Genomic DNA, 20,584 nt, shown 5'->3' on the forward strand with positions numbered 1-20,584 from the left:
AGGATAAACTGGTGAACGGCGAGAAGAGAGGACAGAGACAGAAATTAAATCTGTTGGTTCTGCAGAAGTAATTTATATTTTTACACCAGGGGAGGTAGAAGCACAACATAGGAGTTAGTAACACAGAGCAAGCTGGAGAAGAAATGCGGTAGGCAGAGATCAGATTAGTTTTGGGTGTGATAAAGTAGATATGCATGTTAGACTGAGAAATCTAATCCTGCCGATAGGGAGAGGAGACAGATCCCACACAGAGAGCACATTAACCGGATGAAGCTTGAGAAGAAAAATGCTCGATATAAGCAAATGCTACTTTTTATCACCAAAATGGGCCGGGTTTAAAAGTCAAGACAGGAAGCAACGTGGGAAGAGGAGACAGTTGGGAAGAGAAGGATTTATAAATGAAGAAAAAGACAAAAGGGTTAGTCTGTGATCTTTAATCAGACTGGACGAAATGACAAGCGACAGGAAATGGAATTAAATCAAAGATGGACACAAAATACATTTTTTATAGCTTCTTTAAAATAACACATCACTAAAGCAGAGTGCACACCTGAACCCTTTGCAGCACAAGAACATTTTTTTTAGTATTTTACTTTGAATAACAAAAGCTTTAATATTTTTTTGTATATTTAAGCTAAAAATTATTCATGCCCCTGTCACAGTTAGATGCACAAGCTTCAGTCAAACGTTTTCTTTCTGAAAGTGAGCCAAGCAGCTCACAAACGTTAACATGACGTATAAGGAGTGCAAATTTTGAAAAAAACATCTGCTTTAATTTACACGTTTGCCAATTCTAAACTGGCTATGAATAATAAAAAAATACCTTTATTGGCATTAAGGCAACCAGTCAACAATTATTTAAAAAAATCATAAAGTATATGTTGACACAGAAATATGGAAATATGGTGTACAAATTTTAGAAACATGTCTAATATTTTGCCTCATCTATTTCTGAAATTATTTTTGTAGGACATGTGAATGTAAAGTAACCAGAGGCAGGAATGAGCGTGAACACAGAGCCAGTTATAAAGGTTATGGAGCTGATTATGCAGGACGCTGAAACTCTCTTCGGACTGCAAAAAAAATCTATGTTTTACATCAATTATTTTGATGAGGCAAGAATTTTCTAGTTTCTTTTTAAGAAAGGTATTTTCATGTTCAATTTATTCGTTTTCTTTTGTCAATTTATTCTGTGAATTTGAGCAAAGATTCTAAAATTGTAAAGAAAAACATTTGAGAAACAATAATTAGTTATTTAAATTCCGGTGTGGTTTAAACACTAGAATAACTAGCTGATCCTTGTTTATTACACAGTATTTGGACAGTTTTTCAGCGTACAAATACCTTATTAAAGATTTGCAGGGCACAACAGTCTGACGTTTAAGAGTCATTCGTGGAGAGAAAGTAAAACAAACTCACTTAGCTGTGTAGCGAGTCTGACAGCTGGGAGAAAATGCAATGAAAGTGATGGCGAAAGAAATCACTGCTGAGCTAAAACGCTGAGGATGCTTCAAGAATCGGAGTTAAGATTACATGTTGAAGAAAAAAAAGGTAATTTTGAAAGAAAATTGAAGAAAAGCAGCTTGAATAAAACGTTTAAAGTGGGAGATGAGTTAGAAGTAGAAACAAACAGTTTGAAAAGATGGCTGAAGAGGAAGATGAGGGCAGCGGGTTGTTGGGTAGGTAAAAACCATTCAAAGACAGGAGAGCCAGGGACGAAAAGAGATAATGGTATAGAATGGATTCAGCGAGTGACATTCATTATAAAGGTCATAAACCGAGTGACTGATTGGGTCTCTTGTGCGTTGAGACTGGTCAACAGAGAATTAAGTGAGCGCCATCAGTTCCTAAAATGATCCGTTTTTCAAGTAGCCGGAGGAAACAGGGGTGTCTAAATACACAATAGGCACTATTTATAATATGCATATTGAATGGGAAAAAAAGAATCTTACTGCAGTGGGCATAATTTGCAGAACTAAGTGGGATAAATGAATAAAAGAGTTTGGTGAGGACAGGAAAAAGGAGGCAGGGTTTTTTTTTTTAGGAAGATAACTCTAAGAGCTGTGAGGTGCAGGTTCAGGCTCGTCGAGGGGCATTTCTGGTTTCTTTTAAAAGTGAACAATTCAGATCAGATCAAAACTTTATAGAGTCAGTGAATATTCACATGACCTTGCTATTTCTGTACCAATCAATTAGAAAGTAGTTATCTTCAGTGTTCCTGTTTTCCAAAGGATGAAGGACAGACTTTTTGTATACTTTGGTGCTAAACACCCGTATAAATTAATGTTATGTAAAAAGAAAAAAAAAACAACATAATTTCCTTGTATTACCATAAAAAAAAAAACACAAATGTGTACTCCACAGTCTATCTTTCACGTTTCACATTTTCTGCCACGGTACATCCAAAAACTGCCGATGTATTTCGTTGGGCTTTTATGTGGTAAATCTTCAAAGTGCCAAATGCAGAGTAAGAGGAAAATTATGTAAGCTTTTAGCATTTTTTTTTTACCAATACTTCTAAATAAAGTTACCAACCCAAATCACAATATGAGGACCATGTTGATCTGCAAAGAATATTTTGTGGGCTTTAAATGTCATACATTCATGTTCCAGGTATGAACTCTCGTTGCTTTTGCTGTCGACACCTGATACGCCACAGAAAAGGCGTGTCAGAAGAGACACGATAATGAAGGAAGAGAAGAAGAAGAATCACAAAATATGAATGTCATATTTAAACAATAATATTCCAGTTGCTTGTTTTTCGAACATTTTTCCAGCTTTTCTTTTTCTTCTTTTTTGACAGACTAGCATCAAAGAAGCCATTGTTTGCAGGTTTCCACAATAAGCTGAGTCAGCAAGCATGTGCAAGAAGGTTCGGTGATCAGACGAGACCAAAATCAAACTTTTTGTCCTACAAGCAGTCTCTGTTCAGTTTCTGGATGTGTAAAGCTTGTTTGAGACACACCAGAAAATACCTGTTGCTGTAGTCGAAATAAAACAAAGTTCTTCAAAGTGCTGATGAATTTTTGCACGACACATGACCCTTACTTTCACTTTACAGTTTTGCTCTCTGTGTTCTTCGATCACATAAAGTGCCTTGAAATGCCTGCATGTGGCAAAAATGTGGAAAAGTTGAGGGCATATGGTTATTTTTGCAAGGCGTTGTATCGGATACTTTTACTGAAATTGATTTTGACCAATAATGTTAACTTAACCTGGACCAGATCCTTCTTCCTCTGTGCTTTTGTTTCTTCAAGTCTGAAGAGGCGTTCCCAAGAAGACCTTCAGATTTTACAAACAAAGCCCGAGATTTGAAAGGAATAAATTGGCACCGCACAAATACTCACTGTAGTAGTGAGATCACCGACACACTAATAAATAATGAAGTACACTACGAAGCTGTTTGACAGCAGCTTTCCTTTGGATGACACATCCCTGAAATTATCCGTCCTCAGGCTGTCGGCTGGCCAGTGTCGTTTCATGACATCATCTCTATTTTTGCCTCTGGGCTCAGATTCCCGTCGAAAGGGCGCAGCAGACTGTGTTTATGGTTATTGATTTTATACATCAAAGTCACAGTCTCTACAAACAGTGCCTGTGTTTTACTTCTAGCCGAAACATTTGTTCCAGTTTTGTACAGCATATCTTTGTTTTTCTTGCAAGTTATTTCTGCTTGCTTACAGCGCAACGGTTGGGAATTTTGTCCCACTCTGAGAAATGTGAATCTTTGCATAACTTTGTTTTAAATGAGTAGTTAAAACACTGCATGTGGTCTAAGCGTCGTAAAGACGCACAAGTAAGGAAAAGCAAGTGCAATAGGAAGGAGTAGGGGGGAAGCAAGTGGGAGCGTGCTGGCCTCTGGGGAAGCACCATGTGTTGGGCTGGAGGAAGAGGAGGAGGAGGAGGTCCATGGGGCGGAGCGAAGCAAGATGCCGGGGGCGGGGGGGTTGAAGAATACCCGCTTTGATGAATAAAACATCTGCGTGAATGAAGGGGCGGTGTGAATGCATTAAGGCAGGCGCAGAGGAAGAAAAGGGAAAAGAAGAAAGAAAGGGTGAGACTTGGAGAGAGAAAGAGAGAGCGGGAACGGAGGGAATTGTAGAAGGACGTAAGCAAGGAAGAAACATGAGGATGCAGGGAGGGAACACGAGAACATAACGTTACATTAATGAAGTAATAAATTCAAACTGGGAGCAGAAAAATATGTTTTGATATGCTTCTTGAATTCTGGACAAGGTGTGAGAATCACACAAGCTGGAATGTGCTGGTAGGTGCGTCCCAGTGAAAACATAGATGGGATACATGAAAATGTTAACTCTAGGCATGGGCTGAAATGTGATCCTCATGCTGAACACGTTGATGTAGCTGGTTAGTTAGTTAGGCTATCTGCAAAGGTAGCTAGCCTGCACTCAGCTGCTTAACACTCTTAAGTTATTAACCGTTATTTAAATCAGGGTAATTGCTGGTGCACATTTACCTTTGGTGTAACTGTTTATGTTTTTATATATGTATTTTTTATGTATGTAGAAAAGCGTTTTGGTTCCAATAGAGGATTTTGGAGCCAAACGCACAGAAAAGCTTTGATTTTGGTTCCAAAAAGCATTTCTATTATAGAAGAGCATTACTCACTGGTTCACAAATCTGGAGAAAACGCCAATCACGCCAGCACTTATTTTAGTATTACAACAAATAAAAAATTAAACCATAACTTTTTAAAATCTTGGTATTCTTTGGTGCTAAACACCTGCATAAATTAATAGAAACGGCCTCAGACCGTTTTGATGGTTTAAGTCATTTGATGTGACTTCAGAGACAGTGACTGTTTGCAATGGAACAAAGAGTGATACAGCACTCCCCCATCCTCAGACTGTTGTTGTACACCGCTGGTCAGCTGGCTGAAAAAGACAGCTACTATCGTCTTTCCTCGCTTTCAAGTAGATCAATTTGGCCGTTTGGAAAAAATATTCAAGCCGTGAAAAACACAAGTACTTGTGATCTGCAAACTTAAGGAGTTCAGCCCGTTGTTAAAACTGTCAATATGTAATATTGTTTTTGTGGTAAAATGAATTCTTTTTTGTTTTAAGCTAAAACAGAGTACACGAAGCATATTTTTTGTTATAGCAATACAAGAAAATTATGTTTATCTTTTTTTTTTTTACATGATATTAAGTTGCTCATAGCCGATATAATGTAGCGTTCATCTATATCTAAGCACACACACACACACACACACACACGAGTCTTCTCTCTTCTTTGTGCTGCTGAACATTTTAAGCGATCCAATTATAGTCAATAGAGCTGTCAAACTGCTTTATGTTTGTTAAAACATGGGACTGCAAAAGCAGTTATTAGTGGCAGTGAAGTGGAGTAAAAAGTTTAATGATCCCACCTGACATGTTGCTGTAATTTTCCCCATTTGCCTTCAGTAGGGCTGTCTGCATGACGCGTCTCACTCTATATGCTCTTCTTTGTTCGGCTGCATGTATCTATTAAATGCCATCTCGCCTGTGTGGCTGTGTGGGCGTGCTCGCTTCCATTATGGTATGCTCATTAAAAACCATCTGTGCATGCAGCTTATGCATGCTTTTTTTTTTTTTGCATGAATTTCTAAGTGCTTTCTTGCAATAGGACTCCCACTGTTTTGTAATCGCTTGACCTTTGTGTCCGTCTGCATGAGGAACCGCACACCATTTCCCTACTCCCGTGTTGTGTGTGTCGTGCTGCTGTTGATCAATGGGAGCCTCGATGGAGTTCACACCTTACGAGACAAGAAATAAACCCATCTTTGATTCAGTCTGAGAAACTGTGTCTGCTGGTTTTCTAACTATAATTACAATGCATAGATTCCTCTGGATGCGGATTTTTGTTTGTTCTCTTTTTGATATTGTACATCTGCATGCACATATGTTTTATTTTTTTTGCCTTTTTGACTGTCTTCCTTTAGCCAATTTATTTTCTGTCTGTCAACTTGAGCTCAACTCTGTGTGCATAACAAACAGTGTATATCAGGGTGTGTGTGTGTGTGGATGCGTTTGTAGTTGTCTGTGTTAAGGTCTCACCTCACGCATAATTCATGAGTATTAATGCGTATTTATTTATTTTAATATTAATGAGAGGGTCTCTACGGATGAGCGGTTGCTGCAAACAAAAGCAGGAATATGGAGTGGTGGTTCTCCCAGTCTATATACTTCAGTTTTTTTGTTTTTTTTCCAATATAATTGCTTCCCTGTTGTGTACACTCACAGGCGAGTGTAGACTTAACCTGCGATGACCGGCGTCATGAGGGAAGGCAAAACACGGACAGGCAGATGTGATCATTCTGAAACGTCCCCAAGTCGTTGTAAGCTGAGCTGGGATTGTGTCTGGGTGTCTCTCTGTATGGGTGAGAGCGTTCGCATCCCCGGGGGGTTTGACGCAGCCGCGGTGTGAAAGAGAGAGTGCTTGTCAGCCAAAATCGGGAAGATACGGGCCCGCCCGGAGCCATGGCAAATTAAGTGAGGCAGAGAAACAGGGTGATTAAAAGCAGAGTGGACAAACTGCGAGAGAGTGATATATGGAAGAAAACACGGCTCAGATAAACGGCGACAGCCATCAAGAGTCGGGCCAAGAAACAGAGACCTCTTATTAATTGATGAGATCAGGTGGGTGCTAACAAATGAAGTGGATTTTTTTTTTTTTTTTTTTTACAAGGATTTGATGCTTTATGCATACAGTGCCGAATATTCACATCCTGATACACATGTTCACATTTTACCTTGTTAAAAAACACAAACTTCAATGATTTACTGGGAATATTTTGGTGATAGACTCAACAAAAAGAATCCAGTTTGACACGTTTGATCTGAATCATTACTTTATAGCTCTGATTGTTTGTTATTGGCCTGTTTTCTTCTCACTGTTGGTAAAAAAAGAATCCCCACAACATCATACCACCACCACCACCGTGTTTCAAAGTGGGCAGTGTGTGTTCAGGGTGGTGTGGTGTTTTGCTTGTGGTCAAAGCGTAGAATTTGTCTGTGTTTCTGCTTGTTTGCTTTATCCCAAAGGTGACTCGGTGCAAACTACAAACAGGACTTCCAGAAGCGGGTTCTCTCTCTCTCGACACTCTTTCAAAAAAGCGAGGTTTGTGAACGCACCACTAACAGTTGTCCCGTCAACAGACTGGATTTCTTGAAAAGTGAAATGGTTATGAAGACATTTGCGAGGAGAAATCATGGTTCAAATAAACAGGAAATGATCAAGAGTCCAGAGAATACTCAGCTGAGGTCAGATTAATCTTGGAAATGCCGTGAAGCAGCTGAATGTTCTTGTAAAAGCTCCCAAAGCTTTAGAACTAACAGCGTGCCATTCGATTTGTCCTGTGTCAGATAGACTCCGTATCAACATGTGAATCAGACATGTGAGTTTTTACAGCCTTCCTCTTGGTGTGTTTCTTTGACTCGCCCTGCAGAATCTTTATGTGTTTCTCTAAATGTGTGGTTTTTTTGCTGTATGTGGGATGGCGGTCTGGAAGTGGCCGTGTCTTGCGTGTGTCATGCCAAATTTATATCTAATTGGTCACGAGGAAAGGTGAGGACTTTTATTGACTCACATCTGCAGTGCTGTATGCAGGCGTGTGCGTGTCTGTGTGTGTGTCCCTGTAAAGATGTGAGGTCGCTGCCAGCGGCTTCTCTGGCATCTAAAAGCAGCGAAAACAAAGTGCCAGCAAAGACAGTTACATGATCAAACCCGACAGCCTCGAGGGCAGGGGCAATGATCCATGTATGTGTTGATGTGTGTGCGTATGAGGTAGAAAGAGAGGGAAATAAAGTGTTTATGTCCGTTTTGGATATAAAATATATCTGCATTGTGTTAATTATTGATGTGTTAGCAATTTGGTTTTGTTTTGTCTGGTATCTCACTGTCTGTGTGTATTTTGGGGCCGTCAGCAGGTTCTAAAGTGGGTCCTCAAGGAGCCATCTGTCTTTAGGCTACTTTCAAACCCGTCTGCTCTGCCGATGCGAGGGGGCAGTGTGTGTGGGTGTTCTTTGTGAGCAGCTGCTAAATGTCAGACAGTGTGTGTGTCCAAATGCGCTCAAGGAAAGGTGAAAAGAGAAAGTCAATGTGCTTCCTTATGTACCTATTTCTGCAGTGCTTCTGTTTGTGTGGGTGTGTGGGGGTGTGTGTGTGTGTGTGAGAGAGGGGGTGGGGGGGACCGGGAGGAGTTCAAACTCAGACTAGCACTTTCTTGACTCGCAGCCAAATTTGTGTTTATTCCCGTCTGCAGATTTGTTCATGCTGTTTTTGTTTTGCCACCCATTTCCGAAGCAACAGAATTGAGTCAACAGGAAGATATTTCTTTCTCTTTATATCCTGCAGAGATGCACCTTCAGCTTCAAACAGCCTCAGAATATCTCATGGCTTTAAGGAGGAAACTTTCAAATGTAATTTTGATTTCTTTTAAAAGGATGGAAAATATTAGCCCAATGCAAACTCGGCTAGAAATTAGCATAGCTTCATCCATTCTCTAATCAAGGAGGAATTGAATTTTTTAGCATTCTAATAAACCACTGCCATACATGTTAAATAATTATAAAAACTCCCATGTTGGAAAACCTCCTTTAACTCGTCAGAGTCCCACACAGTATTTGTTGATCCACGGAGCAGCAGAGAGACTGATTAGCTGATTGCATATCTGAATTTCTATGTTTTCAAAACCAAAAGACATGATCAATTTCCCTGGTTTTTAGAACCTTATGAACCGTAAAATATTCAACATGCACAACCATGTAGTCAGAGTAACGTGTTCAATAACAGGATCTCATAGCATAGTCATGAGAGGAAGGTGTCATTTGGGGATCATCCTTGCTTTTCGCAGAAGATGTCGATCTCTTGGCGCCATCAAGCCGGGACCTTCGCCGTGAAGTGGAGCGGGTCCACAGAGTGAGAGTCAGCTTTGTTAGGTCTGAGCCAATGGTTCTCAACCTGCTCTTGTTGGGTTGTGGGGGTCGGTCTCTACTTCAGGCGGAGGGCTTCATGTGCTTTGGTGTGTTTTTTCACGTGGGTGGCTTTGGAGAAGGATGGACAGGTTGGTGCAACGTTTGCAGTATTGCAGGCACTGAGAAGGTCTTCCTTGTTGAAAACATTAAACTCTAGATTTTCTGGTCTGTCTTCACTCTGACTGACCTTTATCTTTTCTGGGTCACGGCTGAAGAAAAGAGATCATGAATACAGCAGCAGAGGTATGTTGAGATGCTCCATCATCTGTGCAGAGCTGCTGTTCCACATTGAAAGAAGTGAGTTGAGATAGTTGGGGCAAGATCTGATCAGGATGCATTGATTATGCTAGTTGTGTTTCCCCATAAGACATTGTGACTGGATAAATCTTTCACCAATTTTTTCTGTCATCAGTAAGTAGCTCACCCTTCTGTTCGATAACAGAAACACATATTAACCAAGTGGGCACTTCTTTTCTCCAGTTAGTGCTTCCTCCACACGGCAAAACCAGGGGGTGAACTCTTGTAAATAGCTTTACATTCATTTTCCCCCAATTAGTAAAACAGACGTTTACTGTTTGGTGCGGAGAAACGACCAAACTGGTTTCTCACTGCTTGAATTAAGAACTTTTTTAAAAGTCTGTCTTTCCTCTCCTTACCATAAACCCTTTGTATGTAAGTAAGTCGCACTCAGTGCTTTTCATTAAGGATTTCTGTATGACTGGTCAGAACCAGTTTTTGAAGAGACAAGCCCTGACTTTACTTTACTGTGTTTACTGTTCATGTCTTTTAAAAAGAAACATGTAAAAGTTTCTTTGCACTAAATGAAAAAAAAGCAAAATGGTTGAAATAAATCATTAGGAGCCCATAAAAAATGTAGAATCCATTAACTATTTCACTGAAGAGTGTGACTAAACTACTGACAGGTAGTATATAATAATCCAGCTACACGTTTTCAGGATTAGAATAGATTTAATCTGCTATCCTGACCCTTTCTGATGCATTTTCCCTGAGTACTCACTTAGTGCCTCATGCAGCCTCATTTTAAAGAGTATTTAATCTGAGCCAAAGGTATTAACCAGAATGTTTGTCACAGAGGTAAAGATCTGTCCGTCTGAACGATGCTCGCCTAAAGCATCTGCTTTTTTCACTGGCTTGTTTTTATCCCACTTTAAAGAAATTCCTGAAAAGGATCTCTGTATTTCAGGGTGTTTGTTTCTTCTTATATGTAACATCTGATAACTCCGCATATCATCCCACAGTGTAGTAGCTCTGGGGTGAAACAAGAACTGTTTTGCAGCAAGTGTGTATTTTCTAAAGGTTTAGTTTCATCTGCTTCATTCGTTGACATATAAACTGATGATTTATTTTCCTTATTTCAGGTGACCGATGTGAGTTGGACCGGAGGCAGGGTCGGTGCGTGCCCGGCGTGTGTCGTAATGGAGGGACATGTCGGGAGCTTTCCGGTGGAGGTTTCCGCTGTGAGTGTCCGCCGGGAGGCTACGAGCGGCCGTACTGCACCGTCACCGCCAGGTCCTTCCCACCGAAATCCTTTGCGATGTTCCGGGGCCTCAGGCAGAGATTTCACCTCTCCATTTCATTGAGGTCAGTAGAGTTTAAAGCGCACAATTAGAAAGTCTTTCTTTGTAGCTTGTCTTCTGTCTGCTCCTCATCATCCAGCCTCTGACAGACTGAGATCCTTAGGTATTCATCTTTGATTCTGGCTTCCCTCACAGAGCATCTTCTCTTTAATCTATTCATTTAATCTCTATGTGAGATCAATCCTGCAACTCATCTTTTCTCCCGTTGCCGACTCCCTCCATTGAGGAGGGCCGTTTCTCCACACACTTCTCTTTCATCTGCCTATTTGCTGGTTTCAGTAGCATCTCTGCGACCTCCTGTCCTTAAAATTTATCTTCTTATCTTACATCTAATTCCCGTTTTTGTCTCCTATCCTTTAGGCTTACACATGGGTGACCTCAATCTTTTCATGTCAGATCAGGAAAATAAAAAGCTTGGTTTTCAGAGCTGATAAGATGTGTTTTTTTTTTTTTTTTTTAATAAGTTGGACATAAATGTTCAACTTATTTAATTAAGAAAGGCTAATAAAAGGATTTGTTTTTACTTCTGTGAAGTAAATGAATGCATATATAAAGTCTTATGAGCTTGCCAGAACATTGTTTACTAATAAGCTACCAATTAACTATAGTTTCCAGTCTTGCTTTGTCTGCTTTTGATTAACTCTACTAGTAAGCTACGACCCCCACACTCATTTGTCTGCAGCCTCTTAACATGCCAATTGGATCTCCAAGGGAGATCTCAAGGAGTGGCCATGCAGAATTATGGGATGGTTGCCATGGGTGAAGTCATCTAATGATAGTTGCTAAGGTGATGTTGCCCGTGGGGTTGTTGCTGGCCTGATAAGGCCACCATTAGTGGTTTCTGGGAGACGTCAGTCGTGGGTGCCTTAAAGCGCTGCGTCTGATTTGTTCTATTGATTTGTGGCGTCCATTTGTGTAGCGATGATAAGTGGAGGAATGAAGTTAAGGGCTAACAGGGGGTCTTTCTTAAGGAGAGCCTTAATTTATGAGCTTTTAACAAATCTGTTAACGTTACTTCTTTATAGAAGATAGACCGATTGATGCTGGATGCTCCAAGCCCTGTTACAATAAGCAATAAATCAAGTAATCGCATGATAAATTAAAACAGGCTCAATAACTTCCACTTGCACGATTTATCGTTTTTCTCTCCCTCTACCAAAAACTGGATAACAAAAGTCTTCAGTCTGGCATGTTGGTCTTAACTTAACTGAATGACAATTTTATTTTTGGTTGTTTTATTTATTTATGTTGGATATTTAAAACGTCCTCCAGTTCCGGTGTTAAATGTTCATTCAAATTTAAGATATTAACAAAGCTACACAATATACCAACCTAATTTTACAAAAGGGCATACTCTTTTTATAGGAGGTGTTAAATAAAATTGTCACATATAAGCATTGTGCATAGGTAGCACTTAATTTTCACTTATTTTTTAGTTTTTACAAACATACTTGCATTCACACTGCAGCACAGCTTCTTGCTTCAGGAGGTTAGAACAGTGTTCAATGTTCATAGAAATAAATAGTCATAACAGGCCTACTCGGTGAAACTAGTTACACACACCAGGTTAGAAGGTTAGTAATATGGTTTATTATTAGTAATAAAATAGTTTGTTGTCTTCTTGCCTACACCCAGGTACCCTGAAACATCTCATTAAGAGCTGAGAAACGGACGCCACAGTCGTAGTTTCTAAGTTTCTTTGACTTTCGGTGTTTTGTGACATAGGTTAGAACTTTGTTTACAACTACAAAAAATGTTTGTAAAGGTCTTGTATTTGTAACCCACTGTGTTAAAGTATTGGTAATTATTGCGCTACTGAACTGAGATATGAAAACACAATGTTTTACCCTGCGGTAGAAACGTATTTACAGCCCAGTTGGGGAAAAGTGTGAGTAGACAAGCTGTTTTTGTTTTGTTTTTTTTCCAGACATTTTTCATGTCTTCAGCTCTACTGGAAGTCATAGCCGACTGACGAGTTGAACCAGTTTTAGGAAAAGAAATTATAACGACGACATAATATTTATACATGCAGTTTTATTACTAGTGGGAATAAGTCACTTCATTTTGATGAGGAGTTCAAGTCATGAATTTCCCTAACAGTAATTACGCTATCTAGAAGATGTAAAGCAACCTTCTTTGCATATGTTTGCTCCCTCTAGTTGTGTGCATCTCTGATACATTAACTCTGCAGACAAAGGTCAGGATGTTCCATTTTTTTCTCCTGTTTCTGGAGGCATGTAGAGATTTGATCTGCATGCATTAAAAGATGGCATAATGACACGTCGGATGCACAAGGATGAGACTAGAGTTTATGTAGACGAGAAATTATCCCCAAATAAGGTTTTATGACGGATTATCTTATGTTTTATAGAAAGCTTTTCTTCTCTGTAAATTTCTACACATTGCAGCTGTTCTGTATTGTAAGAAAATACTAACAAGGATTTGTAACTGTATAAAGTTTAACCTTCTAGACTTTATGATTTATTCAGCCGTATCACACATTAATTATCTCTTAGCTTGAACAAAGCTGAACCTGACCTTAAACATTGGCGGAGTTAAAAATATAGTCTCCTGGGATGATTGGGTTGTATCCATTTAACCTTCCTGGTAGTTCGTAACACTATCATAAGGCCTGTTCACCAATACTTATTGGATGAATCATAGGGGTGTGTGTGTGTGTGTCTTGTCTAGTTTTGCCACTCTGGAGAAGAGCGGTCTTCTCTTCTACAACGGACGCTTCAATGAGAAACATGATTTCATCGCACTGGAGATCCAAGAAGGACAAGTGGTCTTCAAATATTCCACAGGTACTTCATCAGCTGAAGAGTGAGGCTCTGCTTAACACTGTTTGTATTCCCAGAAGAAAGCTTTGTGGGAGTGTAAATATAGCGCATACGTCTACTGTATTTTTCTCATAAAGCTGTAAATTTTGTTCATGCCTCATGAACATGTGCAGGCTGTGGAAAGGAATTTCCCCACAGGGACGATAATATCTAATTATCTGTCTCCTTGTGCCTCCAGGGAGGAAATGCTTTGAGTCAAAACAAAGAGAGTAATGTTGTTGAATGAAAATTAATTTATTTTGCACATGGAATCGCAAAGATCGTTGTAAATGAGCGCATTTATTTTAATCAGGACATACAACAGGCCGTATTCCTGCATCGCTCTCAAAAGTAAAGTGTTTCTATGATGAACAAGCACAACCATGATGCCACCTGCTCAGGTTTAACACGTCTTCCTCCATCCGCCTCCAGGTGAGTCGTCCACTCAGGTGAGCCCCTTCCTGCTCGGAGGCGTGAGCGATGGAAACTGGCACACGGTTCACATCCATTACTACAACAAGGTGGGTTTGCCGCTCCCTGCGAACCTCCACAATTTTCATCCCTCGACTTTGATCTCTGATTCCTGTTTCGCTTGTTGTTTGTGCTTCTGATGTGTTGGCAGAAAAGTTTTCCGTGCTGACGGAGCACTTTGATTTGAGACGATTTGTTTCTGCGTGTGCTTATTTTTTTATGTGGGCGTTTGCTTGTCCCCATTATTCTCATGCATATTTGCTGCACATCTCTTTTAATTTTCTACATTGTTTTTTGTTTTGCTTCATTTTCTTCAGCCGGCTACACGCTATGTGAGTATGAATGCGTGTCATGATGCACAAAAACATCCCTCTTCCTTTTATCCTGCCATGCTTTCCCTTTTTAAAACTAAAACCCTGATGGAAAGATTAGGAATCTCTTCCGCCTGCTGTTCTTTGTTTTTGCTAAATTTCTGCTTTTACTTCTTGCCACACTAACTATGATTCCCCCAACCTTTTTTTCATTAACATTTAATACTGTAGCACAGTGTTTCTCAACTGTGGTTCTTAGATTTAATAAGCAAAAGCTGTTCTCTTTCCTGCATGTCATCTTAACTCAACTTGTTTCATTCTCTTCTAGCTCTTTGGATTGGTTTTTAATCCCGCGTATGTAAATGTATGTGTTCAGCCCAGACGCAGTTTGATCGGAGAAGCCCAGGGTCCGTCTGACGAGAAGGTGGCCGTGGTGAGCATCGACGACTGCGACACGGCTCTCTCGCTTCGCTTCGGTACGCAGCTTGGAAATTATAGCTGTGCTGCACAGGGCAAACAGACCAGCAGCAAGAAGTGAGTTTTTTTCTCTTTATTTGTTCTCTTCTCTAATTACATAAAGTGGATGTGATTTTTTGTTTTTGTTTTTTTGGAGCTGAAGTAAAAACAACACATTGTCAAGATCTGTGGTTTTTCTTGTGTTTCTATTTAGGTCATAGGCCTGTCACGATAACAAATTTTGCTGAGCGATTAATTGTCTCAAAAATTATTGCGATAAACAATAATATTGTTTGAAGACCTTTTTACACTGATTTAATGGAAATGACGTAATAATCCATGCGATTTCCTGCCAAAGATAGATACACTTTATTTTCAAAAGAACACATAACACTGGAATTGATAAACAAAATAAACAAATAAACCAAAAACAAAAATAAAATGGATTCTCAGTCTCCATTAACAAAAAATGTACTTGAATAAAAACTAAACAACATAAAGCCAAAGTGGAAATAAATACTGCATTCAACCAAAAGAGTGCAGATTATGAAGTCTGTATATTATGTTGCCCTTCAGTAATAATTAGATTTAAATAGAGAAGATGGGCACAACGACTACCTGATGCAATAGTTCACACTACACGATTTTCTGCTGCTATTTTTACGACAATCTTAGAACGTCGGCCGTTCTAAGATTGTCGCTTACGATTTCATAACCTATCATCCTGTAGAGTGTGGTGTGTTATGGTAGATCGTTGTTGCCGCTCCCATCTAAATAAGGGGTTTTCCCAGACTGGGATCGTTAGCAGCCTGTCGAATGTGACAGGTAGCCAATCAGAAAGCGCGGATTCTCCTCCACGCTTTCTGAGGGGAAATTACGTCGGGGAATCCCAAACAGCTGACACAGCACAACCCAAAGTCCAGCGGACATTGGAGATGATATGTGGAAACAACATTAATGTTTATTCAACATGCAAAGAATATAGAAATGACATGAGGAGGAGTTGGAGCGAAATTGCTACCGCAGTTGATAAACCCGCTAACTTTTCATCTGTTCTTCATTAACGTGACATAAATAGGTTATAACGATTTTCATTCAGTCAGGACTTTACGCTGACACTAGCCACATGCATTGCAGGTAGATTGTAGTAAAGCATTGATTAATGCCTGGTTTTAAGATTAGTTAACTGAACTTGTAGCCATTATTTTGTGCCCATTGTTGGACAACACACGGCACGATTGAACCGATCGAACCGTTATACCTAGGATTTCTGTGGGCTAATGTGTGATCTCTCAGGTATTGAAAATGGGCCGACAATCGGCCGATAGCTCTAAGATCGTGTAGTGTGCGCTGGGCATTACACATCATTTTACATTTTTCTGAAATATCAATACAAGAGAACAATAACTTTTCAAATTGTTTTATAATCTTTTGTATGATATTTGTCTCATTTCATTTCACAGACATTTTATTTGAATAAAATAATCTTAGTTAATCTGCTAGGAGTAAATTTGCTATATTCAGAAGCTGATTTTGAATCTAAATTTCTAATCTTTGCTTATGTTTAGTTTTATGCTATTCTTGATACATTCACTGGTTATTTTTTAATGGAACCACAGGCAGATGTAAAATGTGATCAATAGTGAAGATTTCCACCAGAAAACAAAAACCATAGATACAAAGTTTTTACTTGTGAAAATATTCAGGAGTCAACTGATGCTCCAGGCAGGTTAAATTGTTCTGAACTGGTACCTCAATAAACTCTACGGTTTTTGGACTAAGAAATGAAAACTAAGAGTCTGAAGTAACTGAAAACTGCTCACAGTTTGAAACCTTTATATATCTATCTTAAAAGGACGTGCTCTCCTCCATACTACCTTGATTTAAACCTCAGCTGTTTCATAACGGATTTTATTTCTAGTGCACTGACTGAAAACCATTTAATTGCCGCCAGCCCTGCACTGTCAGTGGTGTTTGCACAAGAGGTGCCAGCGTCGTCGCACAGATAGCTTTCATTAGATATAATCTGCAACTGATCAGGGGCTCCGTGTTTATTCAAAGGTAATTTCCACAAAGTAAAAATCCAATAGAATTGATTGGTGTTGGTGTCAGTATACAGCCCAGCTGGCAGTAGGCCACTAGATTAGTTTTAAAACGACTCAGCTACTGAATGTATTCCCGTATTTGTTTAGGCAAATGTTGGGCATTTATTGAATTACTGTTTTATTTTGTGCTGGAAAGCAATATTTTCTAGCGACTTCAAAAAAATCTCAATCATGAATTTGTCAAAAGTGGAAAAGCTTCTCATCACTGGTGCCAGTTACTGCAATTGCTTGGTATTATTTTGTTTCACCTGAAAACCTACTAAAGTTTCTACACTAGACCCTTAAAAACATTCAGGTTAGCGAGCACATTACTCTCTTTTGTAGCAAACAAAAACTGGAGAAGTAAAATAATCCAGCTCCGATTTACGCTGTCTAATCTGTTAAAACCCTGCTCTGAAGTCAGTCAGAGAGGATTCCCAGGTCTAATCTTTGCGTAGAGGTGACTGAGGGAATATTGGGGAAAACTGAAGCAATAAAAGCGAGACTGAAGCACAGAGATTTCCTTATTAATTGTCTGTCTGAATATTTCTTTTCGTACCCATAGAGCAATACACTACATCGTCAGTTCTGTGAACTCACAAAACGCCTTGCAAAAGTTTTCACAAACTCTATGGAAGCCTGTTTCTGCCATGTATTTATTTAAAAATAAATACATAAATAATCTCATAATAATGAGATAGTATCTGAAAATAATGAGATATCTCAAAATATCTCATTATTTTCAGATACTATCTCATTATAATGAGATTATTTATTATTTATTTTTTTAACAGAGTGGTGGAAACGGGCTTCCATACGTTTCCGCCACTCTGTTAAAAAAAATAAAATAAATATTTTTTTATTTTATATTTTTTTAGATTATTTATCTCATTATAATGAGATAAATAATCTCATTATAATGAGATTATGTATTTTTTTTTTTTAACAGAGTGGCGGAAACGTATGGAAGCCCGTTTCCACCACTCTGTTAAAAAAATAAAATAAATTATCTTATTATTTTGAGGTTGACGCTTAAAATAATGAGATATCTCAAAATATCTCATTATTTTGAGATATCTCAAAATAAAATACTATTTTGTATTTTATACAAATAGTATTATATAGTATTATATCTACAAAATAGTAAAATATCTTATATTTTGTATCTTATTATACATTATTATTTAGTATCTCATTATTTTGAGATATTATCTCATTATTTTGAGATAATTTATTTATTTATTTATTTTTTAACAGAGTGGTGGAAACAGGCTTCCATATTGTATTGACATTTTAATGCAATACAAAAATGTTTTTAAAAGTAAAAAAAAAAAAAAGGATACAGACCCTGAATAGAAAATAAAAAAGGCGACTTAAACAGCAACTCTGACAGATCATCAGTAGAGCGGTAGCTAATCTACCACATTGATCACTTATTAATAATCTTAAATAAACATCAAGCAATAAAAACATAAAACTGTAATGGACTGCATATTCTGTTTTTTTTTGTGTGGCAATATTAATATTACTTTTATTATTATTAAAAAACATCCATTTATTATCTAGTGTGAACAAAATCTTTTTGTACTGTGGGAGGAAGCCGGAGCACCCGGAGAGAACCCATTAATCAATCAATCAATCAATCAAATTTTATTTGTATAGCACATTTCAGCAGCAAGGCATTTCAAAGTGCTTTACATCATATCAAACACAGAAACACAATTCAACATAGAATCAACAATCAAAATAGGACATTAAGTCAGGTTCCATCAATAAATTTGTAATTGATTACGTTTCAAATACAATCCTAAACAGGTGGGTTTTTAGTCGAGTTTGCATCCATAAAAGGTTTACCTGTTACACTCCTACTGTGTTATATGGAACAAAATACCTATTGCCATTTTTATTCCCACTCACAATCACACAGTTTAAAACGATGTAGACAGCATTTTAATGGGCTTCTGGCACGAGGCTCCGTACTCCTCGTTCACAGAATTTCGAGCAGGGACTCCGCCGTCCCTCACGGATTTTTGTGCAATTCTTTTTGTAATTATTTTTTTATTTAGAAAGAGAGATTCCCATCACATTCGTTAATTACAGCTTTACCCATCTGAGATTGTACATGAGTATACAACCGGAGAATCCAAGTGATTTTGTCCATACTGCCTTTCTGGTATTTTCTTTTACAGACTATTACTAAATGTTGTTGTGAACAATAACAAAAATGAACAGAATTGAACAATAACGGGGATTGCACCATCTCGAGCAATAAAAAAAAAACACAAGAACATACAAGGGCAGAGCACATAGTTCTCAAGAACAATCAAATGAAGTCAGATCTAATTGGTTTTACATACTCAGTCCAATTGGTCCAGATCTTATAAAACTTTCCTCTTTCAACTTGGAGGGAAAAATAAATCTTTCCCATAACAAAAATCTGATCAACAATTTCAATCCATTCGTCGATAGTGGGTGGGTCTGGTTTTAGCCATTTCCTTGTGATGGCTTTCTTACTGGCTGCCAGTAGTATAGCCAGAAGATTTTTCTCTTGGTTGGTCCATGTGTCCAACTGTAGGTTGCCCAAGTACAACGTTTCACATTTGAATGAAATTTTTACATTGAATATATTTTCAATATGTTTGTGGAACTCTTCCCAATATGGTTTTATTACTTGGCAGTCTCAAAAAACATGGAAGTGGTTGGCTCCTTTAGACTGGCAAAGTCTCCAGCAGGCGTCCCCGTTATTTTGATATCGTCTCTGAATGGGTGTAACAAAAAATCAGTGCAATGTTTTTCCAACAAAACTCCCGCCATGTGTTTGATCCAGTCGAGACCCACTGCAGTTGACATATTTCTTCCCATCTTCTTGTGAGATTATTACCTTAATTTCCTTTCCCCATTTCCTCTTTATGTATTCTGTATTCTCATGTTTAGATAGCTGTATGGCATTGTATAACTTAGAGATAATTCTGCTGTCTGATCTGGGTTTAATTAGTGTTAGAAATACCTCCATGAAACTGGAATCATTTTTTCTCAACACCTCTTTAAAATTTCTATTAAAATAATGTCTCACCTGCAGGTACCTAAAAAATCATCTTTTTCCAGTCCATGATCCTTCTGTAAGGTTTCAAAACTCTGAAATATCCCTTTGTGGACAAATTAATAATAGGTAGTTAAACCTTTTGAGATCCATAACTTGAATCTGTTATCATTTCTATTTGGTGTAAAATCCGAATCATAGGCTCACCACCTCATAATTTTAGATGCGCCTCCGAGGCATTCAAAATATGATGCAGCACTTCTTTTTTTTTTCACGTCCGCGCAAACGTTTCTTCCTTTCTTGACGACGTCTTCGTTCTGCGTTGCAGACGTCGCAGCCAGATAGGAGGGGTTCTCGTCTCCTGGGAGCTTTGGGAAGTTTGGGGGGGTATTTGTCCAATGCGACAGATTTCTCTTCTTGGGTCTCTTTCTTTAATGTCGCTGACAGATCTGAGGTTGGGCCAGAGGTTGGGTCGGAGGTTGGGTCGGAGGTTGGGTCGGAGGTTGGGTCGGAGGTTGGGTCGGAGGTTGGGTCGGAGGTTGGGTCGGAGGTTGGGTCGGAGGTTGGGTCGGAGGTTGGGTCGGAGGTTGGGCCGGAGGTTGGGTCGGAGGTTGGGTCGGAGGTTGGGTCGGAGGTTGGGTCGGAGGTTGGGTCGGAGGTTTTGTCTACGGACTCAACTTCTAAGGTCAAGTGAGAGGTTGAGTCTTTGGTGTCTTTGGGCTCAACCTCTGAAGGTTTTTTTGCTTCACAGCAAACTTCCCCAGCCGGGGAAGTTTCTTTTTCAGTGTCGTCATCTGAAGACTCATCGTGCTGCGAGTCTTCTC

General features: G+C 38.9%; 1 protein-coding gene across 1 annotated transcript in view; it reads left to right on the plus strand.

Moving 5' to 3' along the window:
- celsr3 (cadherin, EGF LAG seven-pass G-type receptor 3) overlaps positions 1 to 20,584 on the plus strand; it is a 120,900-nt gene that overhangs the window by 35,153 nt on the left and 65,163 nt on the right. Inside the window, 4 exon segments of the mRNA XM_032565568.1 lie at positions 10,358 to 10,580; positions 13,268 to 13,383; positions 13,831 to 13,919; positions 14,557 to 14,714. Of these exon segments, the coding sequence (XP_032421459.1) occupies positions 10,358 to 10,580; positions 13,268 to 13,383; positions 13,831 to 13,919; positions 14,557 to 14,714 (586 nt within the window).

Source organism: Xiphophorus hellerii, chromosome 1, assembly GCF_003331165.1.
Source record: "Xiphophorus hellerii strain 12219 chromosome 1, Xiphophorus_hellerii-4.1, whole genome shotgun sequence".
Taxonomy (NCBI): Eukaryota; Metazoa; Chordata; class Actinopteri; order Cyprinodontiformes; family Poeciliidae; genus Xiphophorus; species Xiphophorus hellerii.